The following is a 27,886-nucleotide window of genomic DNA, read 5'->3' as shown; positions in this document are numbered from 1 at the left end:
GGAAGCTTGGGTTCTTCACCACCTGGGCCCATCCACAGCTGACTGACGTGTCCTCACAAAACAGCATCTGGCTTCCCCCAGGGTAAGTGATCTAAGGATGGGCAAGAAAGAAACAACAATGCTTTTATCAAGTAGTCTTGTTAGTTTTCACACTGTCTCTTCATGAAATTCTAATTGTTAGAATTGACTTACTAAGGGGCTGAGGCTGTGGCTCAGTGGTAGAGTGCTTAAAGCGCCTTGCATGTGTGAGGCACTGGGTTCAATCCTCAGCACCACATAAAAAATAAATAAATCTATTGTGTCCATCTACAACTAAAAATATTTAAATAAATAAATAAATATTTATTTATTTAAATAAAATTATTTAAATAAAAATATATATTAAAATATATATATATAAAAGAATTGAGTTACTAAGTCTAGCTAACTCTTAAGGGGAGGGAAATGAAGCATAGTCTTATGAATGAAGAATGCTTTAGTTTGCATCTGGAAGGTCCTCCAAATTTTCATGTGTAAAAGCCTTGATCCTTAGCTTGGTGCTTTTGGAAGGTGGCAGAAACTTTAAAGGGGGTGGAGTGGGTAGGTCCTAATCCTGACACCAAGGCACACATCTATAATCCCAGCAACTCAGGAGGCTGAGGCAGGAGAATCACAAATTCAATGCCAGCATCAGCAACTTTGTGATACCCTCAGCAACTTAGTGAGACCCTGTCCCATATAAAAAATGAAAAAGGCTGGGGAATGTAGCTCAGTGACAGAGCATCTCTGGGTTCAACCCCCAGTACCAAAAAAGGGGTGTCTAATGGGAGGTCTTCTGATCACTGGGGGCATGCCCTTGAAGGAGAGTGGGACCCTGCACCTTCTGCTCTTTTTTGTCCATTTCTCTCTCTCTCTCTCTCTCTCTCTCTCTCTCTCTCTCTCTCTCTCTCTCTCTCTCTCTCTCTCTCTCTTGTCCCAACCATGAGGTGAATGGTTTTATGATTTTGCCACACACTGCTGCCATGACATGCTGTCACAGGCCCAAAAAAGAACAGAACACAACAATCATAGACTACAATCTCCAAACTGTGAGCCAAAATAAACCTTTTCAGTTTAAGGGCAAAGTACCTCAGCTATTTGTTATAGTAATGGAAAGCTGACTAACATAAAGGAATATCAAAGAATTTGCAGATGTATTATAAAAACATCACACTGGAGCTGCAGTTGTAGCTCAGTGGTAGAGCACTTGCCTAACATGTGTGAGGCACTGGATTCAATTCTCAGCACCACATATAAATAAGTAAAATAAAGGTCCATTGACAACTAAAAAAAAAAAAAATTAAAAAAAATATCACACTAAGGCCGGGCATGATGACATACACCTGTAATCCCAGTAGCTTGGGAGGCTGAGACGGGAGGATTGAGAGTTCAAAGCCAGCCTCAGCAACAGTGAGGCTCTAAGCAACTCAGTGAGACCCTGTCTGTAAATAAAATTTAAAAAAAGGGCTGGGGATGTGGCTCAGTGGTCTAGTGCCCCTGAGTTCAGTCCCCAGTACCAAAACAAAACAAAACAAAACAAACATACTAATATATTACAGGTTAACTTTCATAATTTCTTAATGAAAGATGATACGGAAATGATTTTTTTTTCAGTGCTGGCATGGAACCCAGGGCCTTGCACATGCTAGATAAGTGCTTTACCAGTATGCTACACCATCCCTACAAGCTCCCTAGTATGATTTCTACCTAAGGCATAGGCAATTCAAATTGGACCTCCGCTCTATGTCCTAAACCTCAGAACACATGCTTTGGAGTACCTTCCACAAAATGGTCCCTTTTGGTAACTGACTGGTTGGAGCCACAAGTGCCACATGAGTAAGATGCCCTGAATCTGAACTGGGACACATTTGTCCCTGAGCCCCATTTCTTCTTGTTGGAGGTGGTCTTGCCCTTTACCGTATGTGTAGGTCAGATGGAAGCCTTAGGAACTCTGTTATTTATACTTAGGTTTTCTCAAGCTCCATGGCCAGTAGTGGGAAAGTGACTTGGCAAGTAGATCACTCCTGCTGGCTGGTGTGGCATTTCTTTCACTAGATCCCATGAGATTGGGCCTCAGAGTGGTACTGATATGCTGATTTGGGGTGGCTCTTATTTAAGTCATCTACAAAACAATTTCAGAACTCTAGGCTATCAAAAATCGCTGTGAACCCTGGAGCTTGAGTTGCATGTGTAGGCCCATGCATCAGCTCTCACCCATCAGTATTCCAATTGAGGTGCCATCTCCAGTGTAGAGCATCCAAAAGTGTTAGGGGTAGTGGCAGATGCCTTTTTTTTCTGTGTGTATCTGTGCCACTGTTATCCAGGGCAGTCATTCCCTCCAGAGGTTCTACATATGGTATCAGGCATCCTTTGGGTCATAACTATGTTCTCCCAACAACTTTCAAGACTATTGCTCCATAACTCCTTAGAACCAATGTCCTCTCTCAGTTCCCATCAGTGTAATGATTCCCCAGGTCAGGCTAAAGCCATGCCAGACAAGAAATGTATATTCTTTGTACAAAGTGAGGACCATGGGCTCCTTGCCAATCCTCCCCACTGGTGGTGCTGTGTGTAAAGCAGTTGAACAGTCAACCTTGAAAGACATTTCATTTTAGGAATGCAGTGATTACTGTTTAAAGAGTTTAAAAGAAGACAGTTAGAAGATGTGCTGTTAAACGTTTTTGCTATAAAATTTCAGATGGTAAATTTACAACAACCAGAGAATTAAGTACTGTTCATATTTTTTGGCATACTCCAAAGCTTCTGTGGTCTTTATTAACGAAGCACAGTAACACATTATGAGTCACTGGTGGCCACTTTCCATGGCAACCCGATGGATGATGAGTCACGCATAATAATGTAATCAGCAGTAAGTAATTTAAGGGGGCTGTGGATGTAGCTCCATGGTAAAGTACTTGTCTAGCATGTGCAAGGCCCTGGGTTCAATTCCCAGTACCTCAAAAAAAAAAAGTAAAAATAATTTGAATAAATGGTACTCAAACCTGCAGAGGCAAGAAGATCTACATATCTACAATACAAACATTCTGAGAAGTAACAGTGTTCCTACCTTTTTGTGATAGGAGATATGAAGTTAGCCAGAAATAGCATATTTGACAATAAAGAACATAAATAAAGAACATGGAGCTGATCTTAGTGGCTCACACCAGCTACTTGGAGGCTGAGGCAGTAGGTTCACATATTTGAGGCCAGCCTGGGCAACTCAGAGAGACCCTGTCTCAAAATAAAACAAAACAAAATAAAAAGTTCTGGTGATAGAGCTCAGTGGTAGAGCACTTGCCTAGTATGTGTTAGGCCCTGGGTTCCCTGTACCACACACACATACACACAAAAAAAAAGAAGGAGGAGGAGGAGGAGGAGGAGGAGGAGGAGGAGGAGGAGGAGGGGAGAAGGAGAAAGAAAGAAAAAAAGAAAAAAGGACATGGAAAATGGTTTTTCTAGCCAGGTACAGTGGCACATGCCTGTAATCTCAGTGGCTCGGGAGGCTGAGGCCAGCCTCAGAAATTTAGCAAGGCACTAAGCAACTCAGTGAGACCCTATCTCTAAATAAAATACAAAAATAGGGCTGGGGATGTGGCTCAGTGGTTGAGTGCCCCTGAGTTCAATCCCAGGTACCCCCCTGCAAACAAGAAAGAAAATGGTTTTCCTGGACCTGAAAAGGGGGAGATGAAGCTTGAAAACTATGCAGGGTCTTCATGTGGCTGGAGTAGATGAGAAATATAAATATTTCTTCTCTACATATTGATCTAAATCTTTACCAATAAATCATAATATCTAACATGAACCTATGATATTATAGTGTATTTTTACTTTAATTGTTTATATGGATGTAGGCCATATTTGTCTGAGGCCCCACATACTTTAGAGGCAGTGTGGTATGCAGCTTCTAAGATGGCCCCTTATTATCTCCATCTCCTGGTGTGTATACCCTTGCAGAATCCCATTCCTCTGAGTGTGGACTGGATTTAGTGACTTGCTTCTAATAGACTATGGCAGAAATGATGTGAGATATATATATATAAAACTGGGGATTGAACTCTGAAGCACTTGACCACTGAGCCACATCCCTATTTTGTATTTTATTTAGAGACATGGTCTCACTGAGTTGCTTAGTGCCTTGCCATTGCTGTAGCTGGCTTGGAAGTCATGATCCTCCTGCCTCAGCCTCCCCAGCTGCTGGGATTACAGGCGTGCGCCACTGCACCCAGCATGATGGGATATTTAATGGATTCATTTGACCTGACTATAGTCATCTTTAGTCATAACCACCATGACTGCCTCTGAATAACCGTGGTGACTTGTCCCTCATAGTTTCCCAGCATCCTATAAATAGACAAAACCATTAGAGTGTTATGTGTTGAAGCTTTATGATGGACACTGGCATTCAGCACCACAAAGGCTCCTAACCCAAATCACAGGAATCCACTGGTCTTGCTGCCACTGTAACACATTTTTATTAGTAAGTGCTCAATAAATTGCACTCTGTACAATCTTTGATCAATATGCCCCCTTCTTTGGTTTCATGGCACTTGGGGCCAGTTTTCATACACTAAAACAGGACTATTCCAGAATAGATATTAATACACAAAAGACTGAAGTTTCCACTTTAGATATGATCTCTTCCACTTGTTCTTGCTCTCCTTCCCTTTCTCCCTCCTTCTCAGATTGGAGTCCATCTATCATGTAAAGAAGTCCAGGATGTTAAAATGGTTACATGAAAAGGAGAGTCCTTAGGGCTGTGGTTGTAGCTCAGTAGCAGAGCACTTGCCTAGCATGTGTGAGACACTGGGTTTGATTCTCAGCACCACAGATAAATAAATAAATAAATAAAATAAAAGTCCATTAAAAATATTTTAAAAAAGAAAAGAAAAAGAGGGTCCCTGGAGGCTGAAAGCCACATGGAGACCTGAAGTGCCCCTGCCAACAGCCAACACCAACCATCAGTCACATGAGTGGGACTTTTTGGAAGCAGAATCTTCCAAACCCCAGTAACCTTCAAATGACTGCAGCCCCAGATGAAACCTGGTGAGAGACCCTGAGCCAAAGGTGCACCTAGATTCCAGATCAAAAGAAAGAGTAAGATAAAATGTTTCTGGTTTTAAGTGATTAAAAAAAAAATTTTAGACAAAATGTCACAAAGGATATTGATCAAGCTTATTTTCAAAGAAGCCAGTGAATGTCACCTCTGATTTATAAAAGTAGATAAACAAAATTTTTATAGAGGAAATATCTCGATATATAATATATAATAACACTGAGACATAGTACACATAATATGCCAAGAACATCAGTTGGGCTGGGGTGTAAGTCAGTGGTCAAGCACTTGCCTAGCATGATTTTTTCTAAGTGTCCTGGTGAAATCTCAAAGAGAGTTCTAGGCATTCTAGGCACAGAAGAGATCCTAAAACATCAATCTAATTTATTTTTTTCAATATTTAGGTGTGATTTGGGTAAGGCAAAAATCAAAAACTTCATCTCAGGAGATTTGGACACTTCATTAAAACAGGATCATAGGTGCCTGAGACATAGTATCAGTTTCCTATTTAACCAAAGGACAATAAAATATATAAAAATAAACATAGAAAATAACATGATTAGGACTGGTGCTGTGGCTGTAGAGCACTTGCCTAGCATTTGCAAAGCCGTGGGTTTCATCTGTACCATGCATGAATGCACATGCACACGTGTGTGTGCGCACACACACACACACAAAGAAAACAAAAGAAAAGAAAATGCAACATAATTCTAAAAAAACTTACTTGAGAAAATTGTGTTCTTCTGATGTGATTCTGCAATCTGTATACAGGGTAAAAATGGGAGTTCATAACCCACTTGAATCAAATGTATGAAATATGATATGTCAAGAGCTTTGTAATGTTTTGAACGACCAATAAAAAAAAAGAAAGTTGTGTTCTTCATATTTTTCTCCAAAATCAAGGATATCATAAAGCCAATATAAAGTACAAAATTGGGGCTGGGATAAAACTAAAGTGGTGGAATACATGCTTAGCATGTATGAGGCCCTGGGTTTGAACCCCAACACCAAAAATGATAACGACAAAGCATGGAAAACTACTCCAGTTAGACACAGAGTCTTTGCTCTCTAGGCAGATTAAACAGAAAGTAAGTAATAAACATTCATGTTTTTATTCTTTTTATTGGATGGGAGTGCTGAGGATTGAACTCAGGGGCAGTTTGCCATGGAGCTACATCCTCAGCCCTTTTTTATCATTTTATTTTATTTATTTTTTGGTACTGGGGATTTAACCTAGAGGTGTTTACTACTGAGCTACATTCCCTTTTTAATTTTTATTTTGAGACAGGCTGTCAATAAGTTGCTGAGGGCCTTGCTACGTTAATGAGGCTGGCCTTGAACTTGTGATCCTCCTGTCTCAGCCTTCCAAATTGCTGGGATGACAAGTGTGCACCACCCCATCCAGCTGCATTTTTAATTTTGAGGCAGGGTCTTACTAAATTGCCAAAGCTGGCCTTGAACTTGCAATCCTCCTGCCTCAACCTCCTGAGTTGCTGGGATACAGGCTTGCACCACTGCATCTAGCTAACCATTCATGATTTAAGCAAAGACAATAATAGTAAACCAAGAGGATCAGCAAATAGGTCCATTAAAATTAAGTAAACTTCTCTCAGATGTGAACACATTGTGTAGGCTCCTCCAAGACTCGGGCATTATAAACCAAGGTAAATCAATCTCACTTCTCTAAGCTTCATTTTTCATTGTTCTTTTTCATATTCTAAAATGGACTGACACTTTACTTAAGAACAGAAGTCAAGAGCACATAATGTCAGAGCTAATTTCATAGGAATTCCCAACTGAACCAGGTATGGTGGTGTGCATCTGTAGTCCTAGTTATTTGGGAGGATTTTTGTTGTTGTTGTTGTTGTTGTTGTTTTGATTGAATACAGGATGCTCTATGACTGAGCTATATCCCCAGCCTTTTTTATTTTATTTTAAGATAGAGTGCCTATGTTCCCCAGGCTGGCCCCAAGCTTGCGATCCTCCTGCCTCAGCCTCCTGAGTAGCTGGGATTATAGGTCTGCACCACCACATCCCACAGTGCTTATTAGTCTTTATTAATAATCATAAAGAGATTCTTTCATTTAATAATCATTACAAAATAATTTGTGGATGCCCTCCAAAGATAGGAAAGCATGGCCAGGCATGGTGGCACACACAAGTGGCTCAGGAGGCTGAGGCAGGAGGACCATGAATTCAAAGCCAGCTTCAGCAACTTAATGAGGACCTAAGCAACTCAGAGAGACCCTGTCTCTATGTAAAATGCAAAAAAATGGCTAGGGATGTGGCTCTGTGGTTAAGCACCCTACATTTAATCCCCAATCCACAAAAAATCAATAACTTGCCTATAAACACATCAAAAATAAAAATATTACAGAGCAGACAGAATGGCCTAGGCCTACCTGTTTATTTGACCTTATTTGACCCATGTGAGGAGGAGCAGGGAGATATGCAGTAAAAATTCTTTTTCTTGACTGCCACTAGCATAGCCCTTCTAAATATCCACATTTATTTCTGTATTCCTGCTCAAGAACCCACTGTGGCTCCCTCCTTCTGGTTCTCATGTAGATCCAGGTGACAGATGATACCAAGCTGTCATCTATCTGCATATGTATTGAGGCCAAGGTGTTCACTGTGTGTCACATTCATGACAAGCAAGGCCAGTGGTCACTGCTACTCTTAGTCTGTGTCACTAGGTAGATGTTACAAGATCATGGAGAATGTCAACTCCCTGTGGGTAATGATTTTATCTATTTTGTCCATTCTTACACCCCGGCACAGTGCCTGGAAAATGTAGCAACTCAGTCAACGTATATCAGAAAAATGAATTAATTTATTTCCCAACCCTCAAATGAGTCTTAAGGGCACTGAGGCATAGAATAGTGAAGTGACTAGTCCAGGACCATGTGGTGTATGTAGTAATGGGAAAAATTGAGATTTTTTTACCTAGGTCCCCATTAAGTACCCAGTGGCTATCCATTTCTTTTCTCATCCCCTCTCCCCACGACTTTCCTGGCAGTGATAGAGAAGGACACACACTACCCAGACCTCTTTTCAAGGGCCCACTGCGCAGCTGCAGGGAATATAACACGCAGGCAGCCTCCAACTGTCAGTGCCATCAAGGTCTTCTCCAGCTGCAGAGTCAAGCACACCCCGCTGTGATTGTGCCCTTCCTGGGAATATAGTCTCCTTCAAACAGGAGGCATCTGCTGTGCCATCCCTGTCCCAGAGATCTCCACTGGGTTGGCCAAGTGTTTGTGTGGCCTGTGTCGCCCTTCAGCTTTCCCTCTGTCCAATCCTGCCTCCTCCTGCTTCCCTTTGCAGGAATTGATCCCTAATAAAGTCATTGTATTCCAAACTCCATCTCAAATTCTACTTCCAGAAAACCTATCCAATGACTGTCCAGCAAAGTCCCAATAAAGTGCCCCAGTGAAATATTGGACCTAACATTGCATTCACCAAGAATGATGCCAGTTTGGGGGAAGCAGAGTAGTGGAATATTTGAGTCAATATATATTTTCTATAAAGCTGAACCCCGCTCTCCTTCTTTGCTCTTTGGTGCCATGTTCCCAACTGCTTTCCTCTGCCACGGTCTTCAACTATGATGTTCATCCTCACTTGGGTCCCAAAGAATGGAGTCAGCTGTCTATGGACTTAGACCTCTGAAACCACGAGCCACAAAATAAACTTTTCCTTCTCTAAAACTGATCCCAGAACAACCAGGCAAGTAAGATAAAGCAAGAAAACCCAGGACTGGCTTTTATTTAGAATACTTTTGGGCCAGGGCAGTGGCACACACCTGTACTCTTAGCTTCTTGGGGGGCTGGGGCAGGACGATTGCAATTAGAAGGCCACCCTTGGCAACTCAGCAAGAACCTGTCTCAAAATGAAAATAAAATAAAAAGGGTCGGGGATGTAGCTCAGCGATAAAGCGCTGAGTATCCAGTATCACACATACACACACACACACACACACAAAATTATTGTCAGAATTTAAATTACATCTTGTTTGATGTTTTCAGTATTTTAAATACTTCCTTGATGTTTCCTTAGTATGGAATTATTTCTCATTCTTTTCAAGTGGTTTGGAAATTCTACCCCCGTTTTGTGTGTGTCTGTTTTTCATGGTACTGGGGAGTGAACCCAGGACCTCACATATGCTAAGCAAGCACTCTACTACCAAGCTACATCCCAAGCCCTTTTTATTTTGAGACAGGTCTTACTAAGTGGCCCAAGCTAGCTTTAAGCTTCCTCCTGCCTCAGCTTCCCAAGTAGCTGGGATTACAGGTGTGTGCCACCAAGGTCTGGCTTCTATCTTTGCTTTTAATTCAATTTGTGGTTACCTTATGGGTTTTGTTTGTTTTGGTATTGAAGTGCTGAAGGTTAAATCAAGAGCTTTGCACATGCTAGGTGAGTGCTCTTCTCCTGAGTTACATTCCCAGCCCCACCTTTGGGCATTTTTTTTTTGTGTGTGGTGCTGGGGATTGAACCCAGGGACTTGTGCATGCCAAGCAAGCACTCTACCAACTGAGCTATGTCCCCAGGCCCCAGGCCTTTTTTTATTAATTGTTGATGGACATTTATTTTATTTATTTATATGCAGTGCTGAGAATTGAACCCAGTGTCTCACACATGCTAGGCAAGTATTGTACTGCTGAGCTTTGCTCCAGCCTCCACCTTAAGGTTTTTTTTAAAAAATTGAACCTACCTACATTTATGTAATTATCAGCAGCAGAATTAAAGAATATCTATCCATTTCTTCTCTCTTTTGGGAATGGAGTGTGAACTCTCCTTGGGTCACACAGATGAATTTTCATGCTATGAGAGTCACACTTGGGGGGCTGGGGATGTGGCTGAAGCGGTAGCGCGCTCGCCTGGCATGCGTGCGGCCCGGGTTCGATCCTCAGCACCACATACCAACAAAGATGTTGTGTCCTCCGAGAACTAAAAAATAAATATTAAAAATTCTCTCTCTCTCTCTCTCTCTCTCTCTCTCTCTCTCTCTCTCTCTCCTCTCTCACTCTCTCTTTAAAAAAAAAAAAAAGAGAGTCACACTTGGAAGTAACAGAATGGAAAGTAGACCCCCAAGAGTCACACAGCCTATAGTTTGGAAATGCAGGGGCCAGACAGACTGGGTCTAGATACTCCTGGTGTCATACTAACTGTGATATGAACACTTCTGGGGTCCCAGCCTGAAGTATGGACACTTATAGAACCACACAGAGTAGGGAGTCAACAGTCTTCTGGTAACCAAGACTAGAATGTGGACACTCCTGGTTACATGTGCACTGGGGTATGAACCTTTCTGGGTCATACACACTGGGGTATGATCACTTCTTGGGTCACACAGAGCAGGATGTGGAGACTCCTGGGGTCACCTAGAGATAATAGGGACACATCCTAGTCTGTGTCTCCACTAGAATCCACATTTATTTCTGAGAACACCCCATTATATCCTGAATATAGTCTATTTCCCTAGGAGTGGCTACTTTGAAGTCCTTACAAGTTCAATAGTTTTCATTTCCTATATTTAAAATTAGAACAAAATGCTACTAATGCTGTAATATTTACCACAAACTTAGGTTTGAAATCTTATCAAAATAGGGCTATTGAAAGACTTAACAGTGGCCCACATTCATGATCAGAAAATAGTATGTGGTGGATAAAGAAAATATGGTACACAATGGGATATTAACTCAGCTACAAAGAATGAAATTATGGCATTTGACAGTAAATGAATGGAACTGGAGACTATCATGCTAAATGAAATAAGCTAATCCCCCCAAAAACAAAGGCCAATGTTCTCTCTGATATGCAGATGCTAACACACAATAAGGGGTGGGGAGAGGGAAGAACAGAAGTTCATTGGAGTAGAAAAAGGGGAATGAAGGGAAGGAAGGGAGGATGGGAATAGGAGTAGAGTGAAGTGGACTTAACTTTCCTATGTTCATATATGAATACATGACCAGTGTAACTCCATATCATGTACAACCACAAGAATGGAAAGTTGTACTCCATACTCCATGTATGTATATGTCAAAATATACTCTACTGCCATATATATCTAAAAAGAACAAAAAAATGAAAATAGGGCATGGATGGTGAACTAGTTAACCTATGCCAGGGTGAGTGAATGAGAGCTCTAAAACAGGAGAGTATTGATGGCAACCTCACTAATCAAAGCCCTGTTTAAGCTCAAGTCAGAGGGGCATTAAGAGTGGTGGCCTTGGGTTGGGGTTGTGGCTTGGTGGTAAAGCACCTGCCTAGCATGTGTGAGGCCCTGGGTTCAATTCTCAGCACCACATAAATAAATAATACAACTAAAAATATTTTTTAAAAAAGAGTGGTGTCCTTATCAGAGGCCAGGGCTGAGGCAACACTATCAGGGGAAAGTTGATAGTGAAAAAATGAACAGAGATCACGGTTACAGTTCAGATAAGAGGGGCATTAATGAGATAAAAATTAATACACACAGTTCAATAAGAGACCAGAAAATCACTGATCATGGAATAAAGAGGGACAGATATGAGGTCAGATAGGAGGGACCAATAATTTTAATTAACAATTATTCTATTTGATTATACAGATGGAGGTGTGAGTGCAGATAGAATAATCAACAAATCCTTGAATTCAGACTTGAGGGATATGAATGGTGTAGTAGTTAACAGAGGCCCTAGTTTAGGGTGAGACCAGAAAAAAAGAGATGAGGACAACTAAATGAATATCTGAGTTTGAGGTCAGTCAAGAAGGGAACAGATTATGGAATATTTAACAGAACCTGGGGAAGTTCAGACTCTGGTGTTGGAAGCAATAACAACAGAACAAGTTCAACAGCAGATACTCAAAGCACTGGTGATGGAGCATCAGAGGATTCAGTTCAGGGCTAAACCAGAGGGAACTGAGTTTGAAGATAAGCCTGGATCGGAAAGATTTTGCAAGAGTTAATTGACTGTGCTAGGAAATATTTTTGATTATGGAAGAGTAAGCATTTAAGTCCTGGCTAAAAATTGGACTGACTAAACCAGGTGTGGTGGCTCATGCCTGTAATCCCAGCAACTCTGGAGGCTGAGGTAGGCAAATTCCAATTTAGAGGCCTACCTAAGCAACTTAGTGAGAACCTGACTCAAAATTTAAAAGAAAATTAAAAAGGGCTGGTGATGTTGTTTAGTGGCAGAGAACCCCTGAATTCAATCCCCAGAACCAAAAAAAATTTTTTTAATGTAAAAAAAAGAAAAGAAAGAAAAAGAATCAGACCAGAAAGTAAGGAGTAAGGATAGTGGAAGAGCATTCATTAAGAACCAGGATGAGGGGCTGGGGATGTGGCTCAAGCAGTAACACGTTCGCCTGGCATGCGTGGGGCACTGGGTTCGATCCTCAGCACCACATACAAATAAAATAAAGATGTTGTGTCCACTGAAAAATAAATATTAAAAATTCTCTCTCTCTCTCTCTCTCTCTCTCTCTCTCTCTCTCTCTCTCTAAAAAAAAAAAAAAAAGAATCAGGATGATGGGCTGGGATTGTGGCTCAGCAGTAGAGCACTCGCCTAGCATGGGCAGGACCCAGGTTCAATCCTCAGCACCACATAAAAATAAAGGCATTATGTTGTGTCCATCTACACCTAAAAAAATAAATGTTTTCTTTTTTTAAAAAAAAGAGTAAAAAAAAAAAAAGAACCAGGATGACATTGAAGGTGAAATAACTTTGAAAGGGAATCTCAGTTTGAAAACAGGCAAGAAGGTCATTGATGCTGTAGTGGTTAATAGTGAACCACACTTGAGGTCAGACCAATGGAGCACTGATGGTTTAACAGTTAAAATGGTCTGTTCAAAGTAAGACCTGAGGGGACTAAAGGTTGAATAGTTAAAAAGAACCCCAAGTGTGATCAGTGTGGCATTTTTTTAAATATAAATATTAGTTGGACACAATACCTTTATTTATTTATTTATTTATTTATTTATTTATTTATTTATTTTATGTGGTGCTGAGGATCAAACCCAGGGCCTCTAACATGCTAGGCGAGCACTCTACTGCTGAGCCCCAAGCCCAGCCCACCCTGTGCGGCATTCTTGAGTGAAAAATTAATAGAGATCTGGGTTTGATTTGCAACCAGAAGGGCCTTTAAACTAGATTATCAAATTAAGGCCTGATTTCAAGGCCATGTCAGAAGAGCAGGGATGATTTACTGGTAAACAGACATTTGTTTTTTAAGGTAGACTAGGATACTAATGGTGGATTTGGTAACAGAAGAGGTCAAAACAGAGAGGTGGGGATAGTTCAAAATAAGAACAGAGGACTTGATGTTAGAAGTTAAAAGAAGTTGCAATTCAGGGTCAGACCAGAGGACCAATAATAGTGGAATAGTTTAGAGAAGCCTAGGTTTGAGGTTGGGGCAGAGGGTACCAGGGGTGGAATAGCCAACCGAAGCCCTGGGTTTTTGATGAATGAAGGGCCTGTCATGCTGGTTTAGTTAAGAGCTGTCCATGTGAAAATTCAGATCAAGGGTTGGGGGGGGTTGATAGAGATAAAGCTAATAGACTCTGGGTTCAAAATTAGACCAGAGATGCCTTCATGGTTTTAGAGTTCAGAAAGATCCAGCTAAAGCAGAGGCCCAATTGGTGCTAGGATATTAACCAGAAGCCCAGGCTGAAGGTCAGAAAAAAGAATTGTCTGCCAGAATTTCAGTTCTAGAGGAGGCCAAAAGGGTTCTAATGGTGGAATAGTTTGCAGAAGTTCAGGTTCAAGGTCAGAACAGGGGGAAATGACCATGGCATAGTTAATAAGCACACAGGTCTGAGGCCTGCCCATAGGGAATTGATACTGCAAGTGTAACCAGTGCCCAAGGTTCAATATCAGATCAAGGCAGAGGTTATAGAGGAATATTAAATAAAGGCCAGGGTTTGAGGCAAGATCAGAGGGTATAAATAGTGGACTAGTTTACTGAGGTCAAGGCCCGAAGAGCACAGAGTGCAGAAAAGTTTTTTTTTCTTTCTTTCTTCTTCTTTTTTTTTTTTTTTTTTTTTTGCATTGCTGGGGAATGAATTCAGGACTTGGCACCTGCTAGGCAAGCCCACGACCACTGAGCTACATTCCAAGCCTAATGGTGGAAAAGTTAACAGAGGCTCAAATTCAGGTATCAGACCTGAGGAGCACTTACCATGAATTCACTGAGGACTGGATTCAAGGGTCTGGCAAAAAGCCCCCCCATACTGGTGATGGAAGCCAGGGGTTCTCTATCACTGGGCTACACCCTATCCTTTTTTGAGACATGATCTTGCTAAGTTGCCCAGGCTGACCTTGAACTTGAGGTCCTCCTGCCTCAGTCTCTTGAGTAGCTGGGATTGCGAAGCATGCATCACCATGCCTGGATGGCAAAGAGTTATTGATGGTGGAATCATAAATAGAGTCCCAAACTGGAGTTTAGAGTTTAGAGTTTTAAACTCTGACAGAAGAGTTTTAAAAAAACTCAGGTTTAAAATAAAATTAGGGTGGCTCAGAGGTAGAGCGCTTGCCTAGCATGCATGGGGCACTGGGTTCAATCCTCAGAACCTCATAAAAATAAAGATATTATGTCCACCTACAATTAAAAAATAAATGTTTAAAGTAAAATTAGGGGTTTTGATGCTGGAAGCATTGCCAGGCATGGAGGCATAGGACTGTAATCTCAGCAACTCAGGAGGCTGAGGCAGGATGATCACAAGTTCAAGGCCATTCTCAGCAACTTAGTGAGACCCTCACAAAACAAAAATTAAAAAAGGCAGGGAAGTCACTTAGTGGTACAGGATCCCTGGATTCAATCCCCAATGCCAAAAAATAAAAATAAAATAAAAGATGGTGGGAGCATTAATAGAGGCCCAAGTTTAAGCAGAGGCCAGATGGACACTCATGGTGGTAGTCTTTAAATACCTGGGTTTGAGGTCATAATAGATAGGTATCAGTTGAGGAAACATTAAGAAATGCCCAAAGGCCTGGCATGGTGGTGCATGCCTGTAACACCAGCAACTTTGGAGGCTGAGGCAGGAGGATCTAAAGTTCAAAGCCAGCCTCAACAACTTAGTGAGACTCTAAGAAACTTAGTGAGACCCTGTCTCAAAATAAAATATAAAGGGTATGTGATTCAGTGGTTAATTGCCCCTGGGTTCAATCCCTGGTACAAACAAACAATCACCAAAAATGAATAAAAAGGGCTGGGGATGTGGCTCAGTGGCTAAGCACCTCTGAGTTCAATTCCTGGTACAGAAAGAAAAAAAGGAAGAAAAGAAATGGAAGAATGGAGGGAAGGAAGTGGGGGGCAGAGAGAGAGAAAAGAGGGAGGGAGGGAGGGAGGGAAGGAAGGAAGGAAGGAAGGAAGGAAGGAAGGAAGGAAGGAAGGAAGGAAGGAAGGAAGGAAGGAAAAGAAATGCCCAGAGCCTGGGGATGTAGCTCAGTAGTAAGGAGCTTGCTTAGCATGTGATGTGCAATGTTCAGGGTTTGATTCTCCAGCACGACAAACACAAATGCCCAGATTTTAGGCCAAAAGAGTGATGTTAGAATAGTTAAGAGGCCTGGGCTTAATTGTGGATGACACGGGTTATTAATGGTCCAAGTGTTAATATAGAGGTGTTGATAGAATTGACACCATAAGAGGACTGACAGTGAAATAACTAATAGAGCCTCAGATTCAAAGTCAGGATTGAGGATCCTCAGAGCAAAAGGACATTGCTCACAAAATAACTAACAGAAGCCTAAGTTCGAGGTCAGTTCAGAGGACAGTTGCTAGTGGAATATCATATAGAAGCCCTGTTTTGAGACTTGACCAGTAGTAATTGACTAGCTGGATAATAATTAATAAAAGCCCACCTTCAGGCTCATACCAGAGAGGATCTTGATGGTTAAGTAGTTACACACCAGTTCAAAGTCAGACAAGGGGCATGGACAAGTTAATGGAGGCATGGCTGTAAGGGAATAGGCGAGTAGCATTGATGGTGGAATGGTTAACAGAGCTCCAGATCTAATGTCAAATCAGAGGTACAGTGATTATGGACAAGTTAACAGAGGCCCAAGTTTGACCAATAATATTATTTTTTTATTCTTTATTATTTGTCCAGTATTTATTTCCCCTTAGATTTTCAGTCAAGAAAAGTATCAACAAGATGAATTTAAAGTAAAATGTCAAGTCTGCCACCTCAAAAATTTCACAAGGAGGAAACCCCCAAAATCATGCACAACAATCATGACCAATCATCCTGAATCCAGATTCAATAAAACATGAAGAGTGTGAAGAAAAGAAGTTAAGAAAACTGATTCTCCATAATTATCTTGCCATCCAGAGACCTTGGCTAAAACTGAGTATCTATTTAGTGTTGCATACAGTGCAGGAAAGAGTGAACATGGCAGATCTGAACCGCTATCCTTGGAAAGGCCTGCTTCAAGGCTGGTTCTGACTGCTGTCTGGAACTTACATTTCAGTATTCCCACCACTCTCTAAAAGTAAGGATGGCTCGCTATGCCTCAACTATTTGCACAAGGAATGTGGTTCATGCTGAACACCTGCTTTCCTTTTGGGAGTCGAATTTGGATAAGGGGCAGTGTGATAGGCAGGGGGGTCTCTGTGACCAGCCACCCCAAAAACCCTGGCCCCTGTGTCTCTGATGAGCTTCCATGGTTGGCAACATTTCACATGTTGTCACAACCCCATTACTAGGAGAACTGAGCACATCCTATGAGTCAACTGGGAGAGGACCCTTGGGAACTTGTGCCTAGTCTCCCCAAAACTTGGCCCTGTGCACCATATCTCTTTGCTAATGTTGCTCTGTATTTTTTTCGGTAATAAAAAGTATTCGTGAATACAACCATACTCTTATGAGTCCTCCTAGCATATTAACTGAGCTTGCCACTGGTATTAGGGACAATGATACACACATGTACATGAGTGTCTCAGCTCCCTGATATCCCTACCTTATCACCGTTTACCTAAGGTCTGTCAGATGAAAGTTATCAGAAATCTTTTTGTCAAATATCAGTAGATTGAACAGATTATTTTCCTCTCCCAACCAGACTGGGGTTAGTTCTGGAGCTCAGCAATGGTGGGCCACCAGATTGGAGTCTCTGACTCTGTTGACTGTCCCTGAGGTCCCAAGATATTAACCACAGTTCAAATTGTCATATATGTGGCAGCATACAGAGCCAAAGGGAAGGAAATACCTGGAGCAAGAGCCTCTTTGACATTTCCTGGTCACTCTGATCATTAACAAGGGTTTTAGGTTATTTGTCCCCCTGTCAAAATCCAAGTGATCTCTCCTTACTCAGGGTTCCTTATGGAACATCACTTTTTGGTCTCTGAGCTGTTCTAGGGCAAACCCTGGGCCTTGGGTGGGCATGGGAGGAGAAAGGAGTGGTCTGGGAGATTTCCCATTGCCTCCATCCCACAGCAGGAGCCCCAAGCTGTCTCAGGGTCCATAGTTATCTCTGCACCAGCTGGGTGATCCAAGAAGTCAACATCTCTACTCCCTGCTTGTGAGAAACAGCCCAGTGCAAAAGTATGGGGCCCACTCAGGCAGGGGCTACCATGTTGGAAGGTTTGCAGAGTCTCAGCGCCCTGGAGGACCCGGCCGGGTCCTGTAGCCTAATATGATGAACTCTCTAGGATAGAACCCAGCATTTTCTACTCAACTCCTCCACTGTCACCAGATAATGTTCCTCCTTTGCTTAAAACGGGCAACTTCTCCTTCACTCAGGAAAAAGGCCAAAGGTCTTCATCATGGCCCATGAACCCCTACAAGCACCTGGCCTGTTTGACCTCATCTACTCTCACACTCTAGCCTATACAGTGATCCTTCAGGCACATTCTACCCTCCAGTGCCTTTGTGCTGGATTTTTTCTTTGAGAATAGTCTCTATCACACTATGGCTCCCCCTCATTTCATTCAGGACTGATACCATCAAGAATGTCTTCCCTAATGACATCACCAAAAAGACTGCAACCCCAACTCCTAGATTATCTCCCTTCCTTGCTTTACTTTTCTTCACATCTTTAGCTGACTTATTACACATAGATGCTTCCTGATTTACAACAGAGTTATATCCTGATACATATATCGTAAGTTGAAAATACCGTACGTTGAAAATACACTTAATACACCTAACCTACCACATATCCTACCTTAGCCTAGCCTACCTTAAATGTGCTCAGACCACTTATATTAGCCTACAGTTGGGCAAATTCATCAAACACGAAGCCCACGTTATAATAAAGTACTGACTACTCATGTTACTTACTGAACACTGTACTGAAAGTGAAAAAAACAGACTGATTGTATGGGTATGCCTTTCACCATCATAGAGTTTAGAAGTAGTAAAGTGGAAAGATCGTTAGTTGAACCATCATAAGTTGGGGACTGTCCATGCTTTTGTCTATTGTGTGCTTGCCTCCATTAGGATACAGGGCCATGAGGACAGGCATTTCTGTCAGTTTAGGTCACAGCTGTATCCTCAGGGCCTAGAACAGTTCCTGGCACACAGCTGGTGCTCAATACTGTTGAACGCATGACCGTAAAAGGCTGATACAGCAGACATTCAGTAAGTGCTTGTTGAATGAAAGAACACAACACTGCATGAATAATTGTACCCCCTTCCACCATGGGTCCCAGAGATGCCCACTCCCCCATGCCGCCCCCTGGCAGACCTGGGAGCTGGCCCTCAGCACAACCACAGAAACTTTATTTACAATGCAAGACCAGGGTAGGAGGTGGGGGTTGGTGGACAGCACAGGGCTTTCAGGACCCTACTTTTGCTCCCGTCTCCAGACGATGACCATGCCGCTGGCGTCACTGGAGGCCAGCAGGCTCTCGTCGCAGTTGAAGCTGACGTCAAGCACAGGCGCACTGTGGCCCTGCAGCTTGTTGACAGCAGCCTTGGCTGCTCGCTCCACATCAAAGAAGTGCACGCACATGTCCTCACTGCCTGTCACTGTCCAGGTGAGAGGGAGAAGCCATCAGGATGACTGGGGTGCTGCGGGTATGAAGGCCCTGAGGTATCTGAGTTGTGAAGACCCAGCATGGCTTGTGGAGGTTTGAAAAGGGGGACCATTCCTAGATGGAAGGTCATTTGACGATTTGGGTTCTACGTGTATAAGGTAAGATTTCTGGGCTGTTTGGGAGCCTGTGTCTCAGGCTGGAAAGCTTCTGGGCTATTTGGTGGTCTGTGTTCAAAGTTTTTGGAGCTGTGAGTTCCTGTGTGAGGCTGACAGGACATAAGAGGACATGAAGCCCAGGAAGTCATGGCATTAGGGTGTTGTAATGTCTGAACCAGGACAGTAGCAGACCTGGTATCTATTCCTCCCTAGCCACCCAGGCCCCCTGCCCCTCTGGGACTCACCCACACAGGCCCCCTGGCGGAAGGACATGAGGGGACAGAAGATGCTGCGCACAGGGTGTGAGCTCTGCTCAATGGGAAAGCTTCTCTTCAGCTGCAGGGTCCCCTCGTTGTCCACCACCCTGAGGAGAGGATGACAAAGCAGGTCGGGACACAGTCTTTGATCCAGGAGGGGGCCAGCAGCAGGCCAGTCTTGTGTCCCCACCTCCACACCTGAGTTCTTTTTAAGGTTCATGAAATTGATTTTTCTTTTTTAGAAGAAGTCTTACCATGTTGCCCAGGCTGGCCCTGAATTCCTAGGCTCAAGCTCTTGCCTCAGTCTCCTAAATACCTGGCATGAAAGGCATGTGCCACTATGCCTGGCATGAAATCCAGTGTTAAGAGGATAGCATACACCTGTAAATACAGCTGCTGTGTGTTTTCATGAGGGTTCAGAAACCGTATCAGTAGACACAAACGGGAGCCTCTAGGGTTTTGTCAACTAGTTTTTCATTAAGCATCTCTTAAAGAGCTGGTGCCAAGACAGGCACAGAGAAAGGAAGTGGCTGTACAAATCTCAGTCTGTCCACCATGTGGAAAACTAAAGTTACTAAAGAGAATGAGGTACAGCTACTATGGGTAACCTGGGGGTGAGATTCCACAAGACATCTTCTGGGGATAAACTTGAGATGTAAACAAGATGTGGGGGTTGGGGGGGAGAATTTCTGTAAAACAATGATCTTCCTTCAACATGTGGGACTTGAGGGCAGAGAACACATGTGGAAAGATGCCTATTGTCACCATCCTTGCTGTGGCAATGGGAGGGCTGAAGTGGCAGGAGGAGGGAAGGCAGAGGATGGGGGAAGTGCGAAAAAACTTAAGAGTATACTAGAAGGGCTAGGGTTGTGGCTCAGCAGTAGCATACTTGCCTGGTATGTGTGAAGCACTGCGTTCAAATCTCAGCACCACATATAAATAAAGTAAAGGTCTATCAATAACTAAAAAAAATATTTTTTTAAAAAAAGAATATACTAGAAGTAAAAGAAAAAAGTAAATATGTATATCTATATAGAAGATTTCTTAAAGAAGATAAATAGGGGGCTGGGGATGTGGCTCAAGCGGTAGCGTGCTCGCCTGGCATGCGTGCGGCCCGGGTTCGATCCTCAGCACCACATACCAACAAAGATGTTGTGTCCGCCGAAAACTAAAAAATAAATATTAAAAAAATTCTCTCTCTCTCTCTCTCTCTCTCCTCTCTCACTCTCTCTCTAAAAAAAAAAAAAAAAAAAAAAAGAAGATAAATAGTACAATTAAAAAGCATTCTGTTCTTGGGTATGGTGGCAGACATCTATAATCTACTCAGAAGGCCGGGACAGGAAGATTGCCAAATTCAAGGCCAGCCTGGGCAACTTAGCAGACCCTCTCTCAAAATTAAAACAAAATTAAACAGGGCTAGGGATGTGCTTGGTGGTAGAGTGTATGAGGTCCTTGGTTCAATCTCTAAAACTGACATCCTATTGGGCAGTGGTTTTCAGGCCAGGCCAGGCCAGACATTGATTGGAGACTTTTTCGCTATACCAAACCTAGGCCCACCCAGCACTTCTGAAATTGTTGGACTAGAGTAGGACCTGGGCATGACTTTGTTTGCACACGTGTGTGGTCCTGGGGAGTGAAGCCATGGGTGCTCTAACACTGAGCCATAACCACCTAGCCCTTTTTATTTTGAGACAGGGTCTCCTTAAATTGCTCTAGCTAATCTCCAACTTCTAATCCTCCTGCCTCAGCCTCCCAAGTTGTTGGGATTACAGGTATGTGCCACTGTGCCTGGCTGGCCTAAGTGGTTTAGGTCATTCCAGTGCACAGCCCAGAATGAGAGCCCCATCTGGGTAACATGACAGTGGTGAGTGGGGGAAGGGAATTCTCCCCCACAGAAATGCCAAACAATGATATAGGGCTGCGGGTATAGCTCAGTGGCAGTGCATGGACTTAGCATGTGTGAAGCCCTGGATTCTAGCCCCAGCACTACAAAATAAGTAAATACAATAAATAAAAGGAAGGAAGGAAAACAGGCCTTAGCTCTAAGGGACTCTGTTTATTTTTCTTTATTTTATTATTATTTTTTTGTGTGTGGTGCTAGAGATGGTACCCAGGGCCTCATGCTAGGCAAGCATCTACCACTGAGCTACACCCCCAGCCCATGACCCTGATCTGTTATGCCTCAGTGTGCTCAACTGTAAAATGGAGATAATAGCAGTACCTATTTCACAGATTAGTGTAAGTATTAAATGTGATTCACAGAAAAGAGTTTGCACAGGCCTGGTCATAGCAGTTGCCATATAGAAGCTGTTACTGGCATTATTGTTATTATCACCATAATTCTGTTAATTTTTAAAAATATTTTAAAAAATTGTTTTAGTTTAGATGGACACAATATCTTTATTTATTTATTTTTATGTAGTGCTGAAGATCGAACCCAGTACTTCACACATGCTAGGCAAGTGCTCTACAACTGAGCCACTACAGCCAGTGTTATTTTTTTTTGGGGGGGTGTGTTGGAAATCAAACATGCTAGACAAGTGCTCTACCACTGAGCTATATATAACACAAGGTCTGTCATCATATTATGAAGCCAGATCTCCACCCTCAGTGAAATTAATCTGATGAGGGAGATAGGCTCCTCTCCCAGTCTGATGGAGGAGGAAGGCCTTCCTGCCCTGCCCCCCTGAGGTGAACCTGATGGGGGTAGGGACACACCTGTAAAGTAGCAGCTTGTTGAGGCAAGCATTGATGAGCAGCGAGGGGTCCCGGGCCTCACGGCTGACCCAAGAACGGGCAGAGATGCTGGTCACAGGGCTGCCCTCATGCACCACCAGCCGCTTGGCTTTGGTCAGCTTTCCTACAGCAGTGGAGGCAGGGGAGGCAAAGGTGAAGGTGAAGGCTGAGCCCTGTATGGATAAGAGGCAGAGCACCCAGATGCAGGTCTATGGCCTGCCTACCTGTGGCCATGTCAAAGAGGAAGGAGAAGACACTGCCACGGTCATCACCCGCCCAGAGCAGCCTGCCAGGGGCATCAAAGGACAGAGCAAGAACACGTCCTGTCAGCTTGCTGGTGCCACCTTTCACTTTCTTGCCAGTGGAGATGTTCATGACATGCACATTGTGCTTGGCATTCCCCACCTGTGGGTAGAATGAACACAGCATCCTGTGCCCCAACGGTCTCTTCTTGAGTTTGACCAGAGGGGAGGTACAGTGGGTAGAGCAGAAGGTGACTCAGTCATGTCCCTTTGCTCTCTTGCTAGTCTCTCTGGCAATTTGCCCACAGTAGAACAGCTGCTCATGGTACTAAAGGGGTCATGGCAATAATGCTGACCCTTGGCCAGTCTGAAAACCACAGGGCTTTCCCAGGCCTACAGTAACATAACAGCTTTCCCCTGTGCCCTGACTGCTCCTTCCTGGAGACTGAGAGGCTGCTCCCGCTGAAACAAGAAACATCCTCAAACCACAGCTCACTCTTGGACAGTTTCCTGTACTTGACACCTCCACCCCCAGGTCACGTCAGACTTTTCATGTACTTCCCCCTACCCTCTGACCAATCTGTTCTGGAGTCTGACCACAGTGGGGCCACCACTGAGAGACTAGATGAAATTTCAGCCTCAACACCCTGTTCTCCAGAGCCCCATGCAGGTGGAAAACTAGGACTTTGAGCAGTGGGACCAAAGGGGTCCCAGAATCATGACTACACCTCCAGCCCCACCCCCTAGAGTCTACCTCAGCAAGGCCATCTCAGACCAAGAACTGTGCTTCCCATTCTCTGGCAGGTTTCCCTTTGAGTCTGACCACAGTAAGGATGCTGTGACAGGACTAGGGAGGGATCCTAGACTTTATATTCTGATGCCTATGGATAGCCCTCAGACCCAGCATGCCTGCCCTTTGTAAGCAGGTGCCCTGGAGCCTGACCACAGTGAGGTTGTTGTTGACGGGCTGGAAGGTGCAGCAGAGCAGTTCGGCGCCATCAGGGTCAGGGATCTCCCGAATGCAGCGGCCGTCCTCGGAAGCCCAGATGCGCATGGTGGCATCCAGCGAGGTGGACACGAGGATGTCATTGGAGAGGGACCAGGCAAAGTCGGAGACACCACGGGTGTGGCCCCTCAGCACGCGGAGCACAGTAGGTGGGGCAGGCACCAGCTGGCACAGGGAGATGCTGCCGTCGAGTGAGCAGCAAGCCAGGCGGTGCCGGTCGTCATTGGCGAAGCGCACCCTTGGGACTGCAATGCCAAGGAGCCATTTGTGGGAATCAGCACACTTGCTGGGCACTTTTGTTTATAAAAGGCTCCGACATGTGTACAGAGGACTGGGACCCCATTGCACAAGGAATGGTGACCTCAGCAAAGGGCTTTCCTTGGCTGACAAAGACAGTTGTAACCTCTGCCAAAATGCTCCCTAAATTTCAGTAGGTACTTTGCAGATTTCAAGTCTTCTGCAATGTGAAAAAGCTCCTACTGTCTTAGCGAGCACTTTGCAATCATCCAGGTGTCAGCAGTTTGCAAAACCTGACACTGCATAGCCTACTCTGCTCTCTGCAAGGGAATTCACCATCAGCAAAGGCTTTGAATTCTTCCCAGTGACTCATGAACCCAGGCAGCCTCCTGCAAAGTGCTCTCTTGAGTTTCTGAGACCTTTTACAGTATATAAAGTACCAAGACTTTGCAGACCACTTTGGAGAGGGCTTTTGAGTTTGTAAAAGGCTTTATGGATGGTAATTCCTCCTTGAGAGGCATGTCAGAGGCCTTACATTCTGGAAAAGGATACCTTGGATGGATGATTGGACAAATATTGGTGATGGGACCCCATATTCTGACTCACCTGCCTCATCCACATGCTGGTCAAAAACATGGTACATGCCTGCAAAGGCATAGTTCTCGCTCAGCGATGTGTCCCCAGCCATGGCCCGACTTGCCTCTGCTGCTGATGTGGGCACCACGCTGCCAGGAGGCCTTAGCCCCAAAAGGAAATGGGGAGGAGGGTGACAGGAGGTAGGTGTGGGTGTTCGGCCTGCCATGCCCCAGGGCCCCTCTCTTCCTCAAGAATGCCCATCCCAGCCAGGCACAGTGGCACACACCTGTAATCCCAGCAACTTGGGAGGCTAAGGCAGGAGGATCTCAAGTTCAAAGCCAGCCTCAGCAATTTAGCAAGGCCCTAAGAAACTTAATGAGACCCTGTCTCAAAATAAAAATATAAAAAGGCCTGGGGATGTGGCTTAGTGGTTAGGCACCCGTGAGTTCAATCTCTGATACCAAAAAAAAAAAAAAAAAACCCAAAAAATGAAAAACAATGTCCATCACTCAGCTTCCCCCAGTGCATACCTGTCCTCATAGACAGCACGGTTCATCTGTGCCTGCAGCTGATAGGAGCCACGGCTGACAGAACGGCGGTGCCCTCGGGCCCCCAGGGCTCGAGGATCGTCCTCAAAGTCCTGCAGACAGAGAAGATTAAGGTGTATATCTTAAAAACAGCCCTAGAGAACCTCTGAGGTCTGGAGCCTTCAAAATATATCTAGAACCTGACCCCTTCTCATCACACACATCCCCCACCACCACAATCATAGCTCATTTGCATGGCTTCTTCACTTGTTCCTGTTTCTACCCCACTCTGCTCAGCACATGCACAATATGTGTTCTTTGCACAAAGAATAAGTACTCTTCCCCAAGAAAACCAGTTAGCTCAGTCTCTCATTTCATTCAGGTCTCAGTTGTCACCTTCTTGAAGTAAAGCAGGCTTCCCTGATCACCCCCATCAAACATTCAAGTCCCCTTTTTTTCCAGTACTGGGTATTGAACCCAGAGCCTCATCCATGTGCTCTACCATTGAGCTACACCCCACCCACACAGTAGTCCTTTGTTAATCCCTTAAGAATGTTTTATTTTTCTATCTTAGCACTTCTTACTCTCACCATGGTAATTGTGGACTTATTTATCTGACTTGCTATGTTTATTGACATGTTTATCTTGTTTATAACCTGTTTATCAAGTTTATTGTGTATTTATTGGCTAAACTGGTATATTATCTCTTTTTATCTTCTGCTGACCCTAAGATTCTGGAAGAGTGCCTTGAACATATCAGTGCTTGACAAGTGTCTGTGGTGAATGTAGTGGAGGCAAGGGAGATGCATGATAGGTAGTGACCAGGGCTCACCTCCATGCGGTCAAGGGTTGTGCGGCTGCTGCGGACGATGCTGTTGCTATAGGCACGTGCACTGCCTGGTTCAGAGAGGGGCCCGTAACGCTGGCCCAACAGCTGGCCCCGCAGCCTCAGGTACTGCCGACGCAGTGCTGGGGGGTGCCCAGCCTTGGCATTCTCCCGCAGCAGCTGGCTGCGCCGACGGATATATTGGGTCCGAAACTGTGGAAACGTTGGTGTGCGGTACGCGTTGTACCTGCGGGGTCAGGATGCAGGCAGGCAGCAGGCACAGGACAAAGGGAATCAATCAGCTTGGGACATAGGGCCGCGAATGAGGTATGTGGCAGTGATTGAGGTCAGGGTGGCAAGAGTGATCAATGGTGTTGATGGGGGGTTTCCTCCTGGTCTGTGATAGGGGTGATTCTGCAGGAATGACTGGCATGGTGATGAGGTCAGTGTGAGGACAACACATTCTGCAGCTCTGTTGGGGTGGTATGGGGGGAATGAGTCACACAAACAGGAACAGGGATCAGTCTAGCATTGGTGATAGAAGTCAGACTGGCATGACAATGATTAGTGTGAGGCAACGGTAGCGGTTAGTGTGGTGTGGATATGGGATCACATTCAGTGAGCATGGAAAAGTCTATGGGGTGGAGGGGGCAATGGTAGTGCTAAGAAGTCACCAACCTGAGGTCCACCGCCCCCACCCCACACCCGTAGCCTCTTTGCGCATGCCCATATTTGACCACATTTTCCCTGCATGCTGTTTAGAACTCTCTCAGGCCGGGTCATCTCACTTCTGGAGCTCCCCCACGTCTGCTACTGCGCATGCTCACCTCCGGCATGCCCACGCAGCCGCATAAGGCAAGTTCTCCGCCCAGCCTCACTTATCGCCATTGCGCATGCACCATAGTAAGTTCCGCTCCCATGGGCTCCGACCCCACGCCTCACCTCGCGTCCACTGCTAAGACTTGCTGCCACACCGCGGCCATTCCCCGGCCTCCTCCTCTGGCTTGTCCGCCCGCGGGAGCCTGCAGGATAAGGGCTTGGAATGTCAGCGTCCCAGGCGAAGGGATCTAGTTCCGCCCGTTCTGCCAGGTGGCTGTTGCCATAGACACGAATTCCCTCCACGCCAGGGACGTCGCGAAACCCCACAGGGCTGTTACCATGGTCATTACCCCAACCCTGCCCTTCCTGGGCAGCGCCGGGGTGACTCACAGCAGCAATTCAGACCTGACCCCGCCCCTCCCCAGTCGCCATAGCAACGCCCCTCCCCCGCCTAGCAGTTCTTGTTTGACATTCCCCACCCATCTTGACCCCGCCGCCCTCCGCCTTCCCTTCTCGGGTCCAAGAGCATAGCCCAGGATCCAGGACCACCTCCGGGGCTGCCTCCGGCTCTTGAGGCCCCCGGGGCGGCCCTGAGACCACTGTCACCCGTTCCTTCTGTCTCTCTTCTCCCTTTCTCAGGCTCTAGGCAAGATGGCCGCCTGCTAACAGAAAGAGCTGCTGAGCACTGAGCGAATCGATAGGAACAGGGCGTGGGAGTCTCGCAGGCGCACTGAGGGACAGTAGTTTCCGGTACGAGGACGGAGGCTCCACCCTTTGAGTTCCAACCACTCCTTTTTGGCACCTTAATATACAGAGGGATGATGTCCACGGGTCCCCGGGATGGCGGGGTGATAAGTACATGAATCAATCACTAGAAATCAGTGCAAAATTTTAAAGATGATGGTGGAGGCTGCTTTTTAGCAGCACAATCCTAGCAAATCTTAGATAGTAGAATAAAATACACACAGAAATCTTTAGTAGGTTCCTTTAGTTTTTGTTTTAATTTTTACCGGGGATTGACCCCAGGGTGCTTAACCACCCCGAGCCACATCGCCAGCCCTTTTATACCTCATTTAGACACAAGGTCTCGCTAAATTGCTTAGGGCCTCACTAAGTTGCTGAGGCTGACTTTGAACTCACAATCTTCCTGCCTTAGCCTCCAGAGCAGCAGCAATTACAGGCATGCACCACCACGCCCAGCAGTTCTTAGGAGTCTCAGGAGGCTGAGGCAGGAGGATCACAAGTTCAAAGTCAGCTAACATAACCCAGTGAGACCCTTTCTCAAAAAATAAAGAGCTGAGGCTGTATCTTAGTGGTAAAGTGTCTGTGGTTTCAATCCCCAGTACAAAGGGAAAAAAGAAAATTGAGTTCTGAACAAGCTGGTGAAAGAATCCATTTTGTTGGGAGCTTAGAGAGGAAGGGGCAGATTGAGCTGCAAGAATGGAAGGTCAGTGGATGAAGGAAAAGGGGGTCTCGTGGCTG

At 44.7% G+C, this 27,886-nt stretch overlaps 1 protein-coding gene across 4 annotated transcripts; it reads right to left on the bottom strand.

The window, feature by feature from the left end:
• Positions 1–27,102, bottom strand: Wdr13 (WD repeat domain 13). Of its 4 annotated transcripts, XM_026406683.2 has the most exons (11): positions 26,954–27,102; positions 26,528–26,607; positions 25,592–25,832; positions 24,763–24,872; positions 24,263–24,393; positions 23,357–23,664; positions 22,396–22,576; positions 22,154–22,295; positions 19,424–19,542; positions 18,835–19,015; positions 1–91 (listed from the first exon to the last, which is right to left on the bottom strand). In XM_026406683.2, exons 2-11 carry the CDS (start codon positions 26,566–26,568, stop codon positions 16–18), a joined length of 1,530 nt encoding a protein of 509 aa, XP_026262468.1. In that variant the 5' UTR covers positions 26,569–26,607; positions 26,954–27,102; the 3' UTR covers positions 1–15. The 4 variants fall into 4 exon arrangements, with proteins under 4 accessions (XP_026262468.1, XP_026262469.1, XP_026262470.1 ...); XM_026406684.2 differs by lacking the exon at positions 26,954–27,102 and having other exon boundaries at positions 26,528–26,833; XM_026406685.2 differs by lacking the exons at positions 1–91; positions 26,954–27,102 and adding an exon at positions 16,144–18,632 and having other exon boundaries at positions 26,528–26,833.
• Positions 27,103–27,886: the final 784 nt, after the last annotated feature.

The sequence above is a fragment of the Urocitellus parryii genome, chromosome X (assembly GCF_045843805.1).
Source record: "Urocitellus parryii isolate mUroPar1 chromosome X, mUroPar1.hap1, whole genome shotgun sequence".
NCBI lineage: Eukaryota > Metazoa > Chordata > Mammalia > Rodentia > Sciuridae > Urocitellus > Urocitellus parryii.
Note: the sequence above shows the minus strand (reverse complement) of the source record. Positions and strands in the feature narration are given on the sequence as shown.

Coding starts and splice junctions, on each gene's coding strand:
- Wdr13 (XM_026406683.2), bottom strand. CDS start 26,568: ATGGCCGCGGTGTGGCAGCAAGTCTTAGCAGTGGACGCGAG. Junction 24,394..24,762: donor CGTGCTGTCTATGAGGACAG/GTATGCACTGGG, acceptor TTTGGGGCTAAG/GCCTCCTGGCAGCGTGGTGC. Junction 92..18,834: donor GTCTGGAGACGGGAGCAAAA/GTAGGGTCCTGA, acceptor GCCCATCCTTAG/ATCACTTACCCTGGGGGAAG.